This window comes from Protopterus annectens, chromosome 1.part1 (assembly GCF_019279795.1).
Source record: "Protopterus annectens isolate FY-2018-M chromosome 1.part1, PAN1.0, whole genome shotgun sequence".
Classification (NCBI taxonomy): domain Eukaryota; kingdom Metazoa; phylum Chordata; order Ceratodontiformes; family Protopteridae; genus Protopterus; species Protopterus annectens.
In genome coordinates, this window is record NC_056726.1 from 1,570,664,232 (window position 1) to 1,570,675,778 (window position 11,547).

Sequence of the window (11,547 nt, forward strand, 5' to 3'; positions counted from 1 at the left end):
GTTATTCGCTTTTCAAAAAATAAGCAGTCATTCAATTTCGGAAACATTACAAAAAAAAAAACATAACTGAGGTTCTATGCAATAGACAATGTATCATACATATTGAGCAAACAGCAGTACATAGATTAGCCTACAGCTAGCTGGTATGGTGCAAGGGAGGCATTGGCAAACCTCCCATCAAGCAAAATGTAACGAACGAGAGGTTAGTTACTCTGAAAATTAATAACTGATTAATTATTGATTACTGCTCTGTTAATATTCTAATCATTAACTCATAGCCTGACATGGCCTGCTGTTAACACAGATAAATACTGGATGATCCTGTTTCCTCGGCTGCTATAAGGTGTGAGTGTACAAAGCACAACCAACCTGCACCAAGCCCATTTCCAGACTCTGTGAAGAGACCTCTATTTTCATCTTTAACCATGGCATTCAGTGGAACATGGCAAGTCTATGCCCAAGAAAATATTGAGGCATTCTTGAAAGCTATTGGTAAGCTGCTTTACATCATTTGCTATATCTAGATTATAGTGGTGAGGTATCCAGTAATACTGTACTATAATTATTTATAGCAAAGCACCAAATGTCTCACTGAAAATAATCTAACAGCATATTAATGTACTGATACTCCTTAAGTTTTGTAAGAGTGTGTCTTGTTGATAAGGACTTGGATTTTTTTTTTAAATGATACTTGAATGCACAGTAGCATTAGTGAAGCTTGCATAGGTATTTCTATTGTAGTTTTATTTCTCTTTCAAACTACCCTCATATTTTGATTTTAACATGGTTCACAATATAAAATGAGTTGTGCTTTTCCCTTCTAGCACACATATACTTATGAGGCATGGTTTGGGTAATCTGATCTTTTGATAACAGGTAAGATCCACTTAAAGAACAGCTTTGGGCAGACAATGAAAAATAAAAGCATTATGCATTTGATCATTATTTTACAATTTTATGTAGTACTGCTGTACCGTTGCACAGTTTGTTAGTGTCATTTAATAATTCTGATTTATTCCAAAATGGCATGGTAGATGAGACATTCTGGTGCAGTTTTATCAGCCCACAGAGCATTATAGCACAATGGGATTTTGCCTTTTTTTCCTTGAGGTTTCTGTCATCATTGGCTTAGAAATGAAGTGTATTGAGTTCAAATGTACTTTGAATAGCTCTTGAGATAATTGTCAGTGCATCTTTTTATGGTTTTTTTTTGTTTGTTTTGTTTTGTTTTGTCTTTTAATAGTTGCAGCCTCCTAGTGAGAGTGAACAGTGAGTGGCTATTTAGAATCTTTTTCACCAGGAAGCAGTGACAAATGTTCTTACTTTTTTAAGTGCTAACATTCCAAACGCAAGAACATTAGTTACTGTTACTTGAAAGGGCCATAAAACTACCCAAAAGTGTATGAGTATCATAAAACCAAAGGGTGTCTGTTGAAATCTTAAAGAACATAATTCTGACCACATACAATATGAGGAATATATAACAATTCCAAGACAATGGTATCCTGAAGCACCGGGTCTCCACTCCAGTGTACAACAGTCTTCAAATTAGTACCACATATGTTAGCTGTCAGGGTTTTGGGGGGGGCGAGAGGTGTAGGAGGCACTGGAAAACTATTTAAAGAGTGTAATAGCAAGTTTCAGAATGTACTGGGTGTTTTTTCTGTTTATCTTTCAATGTATTGGGGCTTGCACAACTGACTTATGCATACTATCATCTGATTTGTTCTACCTACAGTCTTGTGATACTTTGTGGCACATTGATTATTTCCTACCACTGCCACCCTTACCTACATATCTTAACATTTTGTTTACTTTACTTCCTGTTGTGCTACACTGCTCATTTACCTTACAGCCACCAGAGCAATGATCTCGAAAGCTCCTTTCTGGATTTGCCAAGGTTGAATTGTCACCTCAAAATGTAAATGCTGTTTCAGGTATTCTAAATAAAACAAGCATTGCCTCGAACTACTTTGCTTTGAATTTTATTTGCTAACAGTCCTCACATTTCTTCAGGCCTTCTTCATCATTTATACACTCTTTGATGAGTCAGCTCTTTGAATAGAGATTGCCACAAGAAATGAAAAGGAACTCCTATAGAGATTGCCACAAGAAATGAAAAGGAACTCCTGGGTGCCACTTGTAATGATGGTCAATGAAAAACTGGAAAATGCTTAACAAAAATACAAATGTTTTGCAGAAATTACAGAGCTTCTCTACCCATTCCCTCGGTCCCATAATTTAAAATTATTATATGATGGAGTCTGAATATAGTACAGGTAACCCAAAATTAAATTAAAAAAAATTAAATAGTTGTTGTTTGTCTTTCAGCTTTTTCGATGAAAGGGCAACAGCGCCGAACTCCGGTCCGAATGATTGGTAGTAGCATTTTATGAAATGCTGAGGTGCCAGCTCGTGCCCAACCTTTCAATGAAAGCATGCCCAGTGCATGCGCATGTCTTCGACGCCTACCAACGGCGGGGGGCAGGAGGACTGCACGCAGACACGAGGAATTGCTCCCAAGCCCACGCCCGAGGGTGGATGGGAGAGGTAACAATAGTAATTAACAATGCTACCACCGTGAAGCAGGTAACTAATGAGATATTGCGGTGATGGGCATTATCGTGGTGGAGGTTGGCGGTCCAAGGCTGCCCAATGCCATGATCCCTTGCAAGAGGGGCACCACTGCAAAAGCTGCTCCTGAGGGAGGTGTTTGGTCACCAAGGCACTTAGGTGATAACTACCACTATGAGTGCATGCACTTATATCATGGAGGGCATTGGGATTACATGATGATGTGGACCATCCATCACCTTTGCCCAGGGGAGGATTTAGACTTAAATAAAATATGGTCTCATTTCCAGGATGCCTGTGAGGGTGCAAACCACTGCTAAGATAGAATCTCTGTATGATGGGCTATGGACACCCTCTCTGAGCAAACAAATGGACATGGTTGATAGAGGGGAGGCTTAACTGTTGAAAAGTTTAGTGGTAAAAAGTACATAAATTACATGATTAGTATTCCTGTATACCCGTTTTGACATTGAAACATTCATTCTTTTTTGATTATTCACTTAATCCAGTTCAGGGTCAGGGAGGAATCAATGTGTATTCCATTACTTACTGGGTGCAACAACAGAAGTAATTCTGGACAGAGCATCCAGCCCAAAGGGATGGCATGGCACCACTAGCACTCCTTGCACACATTGAAGACACATTGAAGGGCAATTTCTTTACATCTTTTTTGCTTTTATCATTTTGGGAAAGTTTGGGAGGATCATCAGAGTACCCCTCAAAAATCCACAGGGACACAGAGAGGAAATACAGACTCCACACTGAGGGCAGCCCAAATGAAAGCTGAACTGGCGAACCAAGCAAAATGAGGCATGTACACTAGCCACTGCAGCTTTGTGCTGCCTAACATTGAAACAATAGCAGATAATTTTCTTACAAAAGCTTCAGATTTAATGTTCTTGATTAAGAAACTGTTATAAAGCTAACACTGACATCTGGCATATAGCACAGAGTAAGGCTATGAGCTATTAACAAGCTGCTTCATTTAGTCCATGGTTTGATTCTTTCAACTTCCATTTTCCTACGGTGTGTCTCTAAGCAGGTCACTTAACCAGAGACTTTTCTAGGGCAATTGGGGAAACTGGGTTAGGCTCCTCAATGATCTGGATCACATGCATAGTAACTCTTGATCAAACAAAATGTGACTCAAGAACCTTTGTTCCAATTTAGAAACTGGACAGTAGTCTCTTCTTTGATAATCACATCGCCATAGTGGTCAGGAAATCCTTCTACGTGGCTCATCTCATCACAAAAGGATTTTCATTCATTATTAAAGAGGTCATTGTTCCCCTCTACTCATCACTCATTAGACCGTCATAGGTTACCAAGCGCAGTATCCTATGCACCTCACAAGACACACAACTGAACAACACAGAAATACCTCACAAAGCACCTCACAAGATTACTGGCCTCAAACAGATGCCCTATGCAGACCGTCTCAAAAAAGCGCTTTTATTTCCATCATATATAGCCTACTCAGAGCGATCTCTGCCCTATTTATACAAAGCTATGTCAAACCCAAAGCTGTTGGACATGCTCCACTTAAAAAAATCCAAATTCTCCAAAGCGCACTCTCTCGGGACCTTAACCTTGTCACCACAATAAACAGAACATGCTGGAGGGATAGATTTCTGTCCCAGAGACTTCCCATACTCTGGAACAGACTACCTATCTATGTCAAACAGAGCTCCTCATTAGCACCCTTCAAGAAAAATCTTGATGATTGGATGGGAAATGGGAAATTCACCCCGGGGATCACTTCTGTGGCTCTGCTCGACAGGGGCATAGGAAAATAATTTTCTTGGGTGGCGAAAGCCAGGATACATTTTTTGGCTAGGCTTGTATGGGCCCTAGGGCCGATAGCCTAGTACCTACCTATGAACCTATGAACCTATGAACTCGCTGAATTTAGTTTCTATCCTAACAGAGTAAATACACTCTTTTACTCTGTGTTCACATGCACTTTCAAAAAAGATACTGTTAAATTGAAAAAAAGTTTTCTAAAGGAAGTGCAGACTGAACAATGACCAGTAGTCAATTGTCTGGAGTTTTATAAGCACGTCTAATGAAATGCTGATGCATGAATGTCAAGTGTTTGAGTTAGCAGTTGTACGAGTGGACATTTTCCATCCATGGTACACAATAATGGAGAAATAGGGACTGGATATTTTCACCCAACCAAGTATTTCACTTTTTTCTGAGGTTGCATGATCTTGAAGTTAGTATATTTGAGCTCTGGAATGTGAGAGCAAAGACTACCCACAATGCCCAGGACTGTTATTTCCTCAAAATCCAAAGATGTAGATTAAGGAATTTTTGTTGAATCCATTTTTCAAAAACATCTGAAGAACATCAAAATGATATCTAGATTTAAATTTGTATCTACATCTGTGTGTGTGTGTGTGTGTGTGTGTGTGTGTGTGTGTGTGTGTGTGTGTGTGTGTGTGTGCGTGTGCGTGTGCGTGTGTGTGTGTGTGTGTGTGTGTGTGTGTGTGTATGTATATATGTAATGTTTATGTGTCATAGGTACATAATTATAGGGTCTTTATTATATATTCAAAGTTTTAAAACTTCGAACCTCATATGTTCTACAACATATGAGCGAAGTTTGAAAGTTTGAAAATATAATAAAAAATTAAAAAAAAACTTACTTGAATGCTCTAAGCAGGGGGGCAAACTCCCCTGCACCCCCCACCCCCTGCTAATTAAATATATACCAACTCCGAGATCACACTTCAGTGCAGAAAAGGGAAATTTTCCCATTCTGTGCCATACAGAGTAGTTGCTTTTAACTTCAAACTTTTCGAAGTTCAATCATATGGTGTCGACCATATGACATTCAAACTTTGAAAAGTTTGAATAATTAATAGGGACCCTAATTATACAGCAATGTAGATCCATCCATCCCTGCATACATCCACAACCCATTTCCCCTATTTTTCACATGGGGTTGGGGTGTCACTTCAACAGTGTCAGTCATCTAGAGCTAAGGAGTGCAGTGAGATCATATTCTGATTTCAGGCACTCCTACTGTGTACAAAGAGAGCATCTGGAAAAGAAAAAAATTTTAAGCTTGTTTCCTGCCTTTCCTGTAAGTGGTATAGACTGTTTGTAGGCTTCTTAGCCCCCAAGCCTTTCTGTGTTGGAGGGAAGCCTTCTAGCTAAATTTTGTTTCTTAGAACTAGCCAATTTTCTAGTTTCATAGGTTCATAGGTTCATACTAGGCTATCTGCCCTAGGGCATTTATAAGCCTAGCCAGAATGTGTTTGGCTTTCGCCACCCATTTTAAATTTATTTTGCTATGCCCTTTTTTGAGGTTAGTATACTGTGCTTCTGTCTAACAGTGACACAGAAGTGATACCCGGGGTAAACCTACAATCTCCCCATCCACTCATCAAGATTCCTCTTGAAGAGAGTCAATGAGGGACTCTGCCTAACCTGGACTGGGATTTTATTCCAGAGTGAAGGGAGCCTCTGGGTTATGAATCTGTCCCTCCAGCATGTCCTATTTATTTCAGTGCTGAGGTTCAAGTCTCTCGAGCGCGTAGCTCAATGGGATTTGGATTTTCTGAGGTGCAGCATGTCCATTAATTCCGGGTTGGACATGGCTTTATCGTCAGGCACAGATTGCCTCTGAACAGGCGGTATGCCACTGAGTAGAGCTGGAGTTTCTTTAACCGGGCAGCATATGGCATCTGTTTGAGCCCTTTGATCCTCTTGGTGAGGTACTTTTGGGGTCTTTCCAGTTGCTGCAGGTGTCTGGTAAGGTACATCCCAAAAAGGGCATTGTACTCAATTATGGGCCTGATGAGGGATGAATAAAGAGGCATGATGACCTCCCCTGATCTAGATGTGAATCCCTTCATGATTAGGTGGGCTATATAAAATGTTTTTCTAACCACTTTGGCCATGTGGTTGTCAAATGAGAGATTGCTATCAACTTGGGTCCCCAGGTCCCTAATTACTTCTTCTGTACTTAATGGATTACCACCTATGTGGTAATTTGTGGGCACTTTGTTTTTGCCAAAGGGGATGACTATACACTTTTTGGCATTTAGCTTGAGGCCATGGCTCTGTGGCTCTGGCACCAGTTGTCTGTTTCTATGAGGCCCTTTTGGAGGATGCTTGTGTCGGCTGGAGAGTTGATTATGGTGCCCAGTTTGCAGTCATCTGCGAACTTGGTCAGCCACAGTCCTTCCATGTTGGCCTGTACCACCGAGAAATATATACCGAACAAGAGAGGTCCCAGGACTGAGTCTTGTGGGACACCACTTGTAACTGGTTTGGAGTCTGACATGGCTCCAGCAATTCTAACTATGTGGGTTCTGTCCTTGAGCCAGTTTGCAATCCATCTAGTGACATAGGGGTTTATATGTAAGCTGGTGAGCTTATCTATAATGCCCGAGTGGGGTATTGTATCGAAGGCTTTTGTGAGGTCCAGGTAGGCTGTGTGGACCACCTTCCCTCGTCAATGGCCTTGGTGACTGTTTCAAAGAAATCAACCAGGTTTAAGAGGTAGGATCTGCCCTTAACAAAGCCGAACTGGGTAGGATCCAGTGTCTGTAGGTCCCCAATATCTTTATTTATGAGGTCCATGATGATCCTTTCCATAGCTTTGCAGACCAAGTTAGTCAGGCTTATAGGGTGATAGTTTCCAGGATCCGTTGAGGCACCACCTTTATGGAGAGGGACCACTGTTGCTGTACGCCCCTCTTTGGGCACATATCCTGTAGTAAGTCTGAGATTGAACAGTAGTTTTATGTTTGGGTTTAGCTCTTCTTGGAGTTCATGTAGGACGCAGCCCGGGACACCGTCTGGTCCCATTGATGCTGTGTTTTTGCTTTGGAGAGGCGGCTCTTACCTGAGCATCTGAGATGTCAGGGGCAGCACTCTGCTGGGATAGATATTTGCCCTTTTGGTGGGAGGAGTTTGCACTGAACCTGTCAGCTAGGATGTTGGCAATGTCTGTGGGTTCAGTGTATTTTTTGTCATTTTGGACTAATTCTGAGCATATCTGGGAATTACCACCCAGGTTCCTAACATAACTAAAGAAAGCCTTGTGATTATCCTTAGTGTCCTGTGCAATCTTTCTCTCGAAGCTGGCCTTAGAAAATTTTATGAGTGCCCGTAGTTTTTTGCTAATACTGATCAGAGATGCCTTCCCTTTTTGGGATTTTGCTCTATCATGTAGTAGCTTCCTCCTTCTATTGTATAGTTTGTTTATGGCTGGGGTCCACCAGACAGGACATCTGCCTTTGGAGGACTGGGTCTTGGTTTTATTTGGGATCACATGATCCATGCATTCCTGAAGGTGTTCATAGAATGCGTTTATAAAGGATTCTGCGGTCTGGGCCATATTTTCCACAGGCCCGGGGGCTTTGAAGGATTCCACCTTGGTTTTCAGGAGTGTGAAATTTGCTTTAGAGAAGTTTTTCACTGTGGTTTTCTGGGCAGGGGGGTGGGGTCGGGATGTGAAAATCCAGTGAGAATAGTTTTTGGTCTGATCTTACCAGTGAGGATACACTTCTGGTCTGGAGCATAGAATCCCCATGTTGGTGATGATCAGGTCCAGTATGTTTTCCCTCTTGTGGAGTGGTAACAAGTTGTTCCATAGCATTTGAGTTTATAAATTCTAGGAACCTTTGGGCTAGGGTGTTGGAGCTAGAGTAATGCTCCCAGTCTATGTTTGGGTAGTTGAAGTCGCCCAATATAATGGTGTTTGGAGAGACCTTCATATTTTCCAGTGTTCTCAGGAAGGCCGAGTGGGGTTCCTGGGTTTGGGAGGGTGGTCTGTAGCAGGCTATAAACTGGAAGGCAGTTTTACCCACTGTTAGTTGCACATGGATAGTCTCTGATGCTTCATGCTTTGCCACCAACCTGGAGGTGTGGGTATCTTTGATGAATATCGATACTCCCCCCCTCCTTTTGTGGTTCGGTCCAAGTTTTGGGGCTGAAAAGCATGGTATGAGGTATAACCTGGTAGTGCTGGGGTGCTCTCAGGAGCCCTGAACCAGGTTTCTGTTACTGCACAGATATCGATGTTCTCCATGCTAAGGAGAGTTTCGAGTGCATGCATCTTGAGGTTTAGACTTCTGGCATTGAGTAGCATTACTCTTAGTTTCTTATCCCTTGTGATACCTATGGAGGTGGGTTTGTCTTTTGAGCCTTGCCTAAAAAAGGCACTATGGGGGTAGCAAGAGCCTTTGCCAATATACGAAAGCCCAGGGGTGACAGGTGCAAGCCGTCCCTAGCGAAGAATCGTGGCTTGTCGAGCATATCATCCCAAGCTGACAGGCATTGGATCCCCTTTGAATGACACCATTACTTAAGCCAATTGTTGAAATTGATCAACTTGTCTTCATATTGTGGCATCATTCTTGGCGAGGGTAAGATGATACTCAAGGTCAGGGTCATTCCAGCCTGGGCTACATGCTCAGAGAGCTCCTTTATGTCTCTTTTCATGTAGTCCAGGGAGGTACGTCTCAGGTCATTCACACCAGCATGGACAATGACTGAGTCATATTTGTACTTGTTCTGGAGTGACCTAAGTGCCTGTGTTATGTCATGGACAAGGTTAGTCAGTGTGCCCGACAGACTGCTCACCGTGACCCTCTCCTTGTTCAGCCTGGTGAGCGGGACGTCAGTGTGCCTGACGATAGAGTCACCTATTACAAGTGTATCAGGTGTGTTGTTTAGACTTAAGGGCTGTGACTGTTCGGCACACTGGCTTTGTGAGGCTTTCAGCACTCAAATCTGTTTCTTTGAACTCAGCACTTGTTCAGAACTCATTGTAAACACTAAATAAGCTACAAATTACTACAGCATTCAACTTTCCTCACTTGTCTAGAGGAAAGCAGTTTTTAGTACTTAATAAATAAGCACACCTATCCAATGTCTAAGGGTCAGCTCCCAGTGATTTCTCCTGTCTACCTGATGAATCTGGGCATCGTGGGGCAATGCAGCAATTGCCTTATGTACACAGACAACCCTCTCCTCGTACCATCCAACAATTCAACCTGTGAGAGATGCACTTATATAGCCAAACTGGAAGCAAAGCTCTCTTCACCCAAGACTGGACTAGACAGTCAAGAGGAGAAGGTAAACACTTGCACCACACCACACCACAGTCATCACATAGTCCCTCAAAACCTACACCACCAAAACACACACATAGAAACATAAAACACACACCTACATTCACGGAGGTGCTCAATAAAAACCTGCCCAAGCATCAGGGACCTCCAAAACAGAAACGCAAGCAAACTCCACCCCCAACACAACCCAAATGACACATATCCCACAAACTCTCAACCACAGCCCATAAGGCATAACAACGTACCCAACACTCTAGTCATAGGTGACTCTATAGTCAGGCACACTGATGTTCCACTCACCAGGCTAAACAAGGAGAAAGTTACTGTCAGCTGCCTGTCAGGTGCCAGGATCCACCACATAATGCACGCACTCAGGTCACTCCGCAATAAATACAAATATGACACTGTCATTGTCCATGTTGGAGTGAATGACCTGAGATGTACTTCCCTGGACTACATGAAAAGAGACATACAGGAGCTCTCCGATCTTGTAGCCCAGGCAGATATGACCCTAGCCCTGAGTAGCATCCTGCCATCACCCAGAATGATACCACAGTACAAGGACAAAATGATTGAATTCAACAATTGGCTAAGCTTCTGGTGTCATTCTAAGGGGATCCAGTATTTGTCTACCTAGGACGACATGATCGACAGACCACGATGCACCTGTCGCCCTTGGGATTCCGGATACTGGCTAAGGCTCTTGCGACCCCTATAGTGCCTTTTTTAGGCAAGGTTCAAATGACAAATTCACCACCATAACAGGTACAAGCAAGCAAAATCTGAGGGTAATGCTAGTCAATGCTAGAAGTCTAAACCTCAAAATGCACTCAATTAAGGCACTCCTTAAAATGGAGGACATCGACATCTGTGCAGTGATAGAGACCTGGTTCAAAGCTCCAGAGAGCACCCTTGCATTACCAGGCTATAATTCATACCACACCTTTCGGCCACCTAACCCGGAACGAAGCACTAAAGGTGGAGGCGTGTCCATATTCATTAAGGATATCCACACCTCCAGGCTAGTTGCACAGCATAATGCATCCGAGATTATCCAAGTGCAACTAACTCTGGGCAAGACCACAATCCAAATTGTAGCTTGCTACAGACCTACCACTATGCCCCAGGATTCCCGCTCCTCATTTCTTGATACACTGGAAAGTATTAGGGTACAACCCAACACCCTAATAATGGGTGATTTCAACTACCCCACCATTAACTGGGAAAACTACTCATGTACCAACTCTTTTGCTCAACACTTTCTGGAATTCATAAATTCCAACTCCTAGATCAACTTATTCACACCCCCACCAGGGGCAGCAATATCCTAGACCTGGTCATTACCAACATGGGCAACTGGTGTTCCACACCAGAGGTCAATTCCTCATTGGTCAGATCCAACCACAAGCTAATCACCCTAGACATCTACATCCCTCCCCCACCCCCAATTAGGAAAACCACCATAAAAAACTTCTCCAAAGCCAACTTCACACTTCTTAAGACAGAAGTGGCAAACATCATGACACCCATACAGACGGACAATAGAGGTACGACTGCTGAATCCTACACAAATGCACTTTATAAGCACTTACACGAGTGCATGGATCGTGCTATCCCTGATAGAACCAAGATGCAATCCTTCAAAAAAAGGAAGCCAATCTGGTGGTCCTCTGCCACAAACTCTACAACAGAAGATAGAAACTGTTGCAAAAAAGAGTAAAATCCCATGACTGGAGGAACTCCCTGGTCAACCTCAGTAAGAAGCTGAGATCCCTCATAAAATCCTCCAAAGCTAGTTTTGAAAACAAAATTGCCACCGACTCTAAAGACAACCACAAAGCATTCTATAGCTATGTCAAGAATCTCAATGGCAACACTC

At 42.6% G+C, this 11,547-nt stretch overlaps 1 protein-coding gene across 1 annotated transcript in view; it reads left to right on the top strand.

Annotated features, from left to right (window-relative positions):
- The first annotated feature begins 328 nt into the window (after nucleotides 1-328).
- LOC122811468 (fatty acid-binding protein, liver) overlaps nucleotides 329-11,547 on the top strand; it is a 35,105-nt gene continuing 23,886 nt past the window's right edge. The window contains exon 1 of the mRNA XM_044083327.1: nucleotides 329-492. Within this exon, the coding sequence (XP_043939262.1) occupies nucleotides 426-492 (67 nt within the window). The 5' untranslated portion in view covers nucleotides 329-425. The remainder of the gene's footprint in view (nucleotides 493-11,547) is intronic.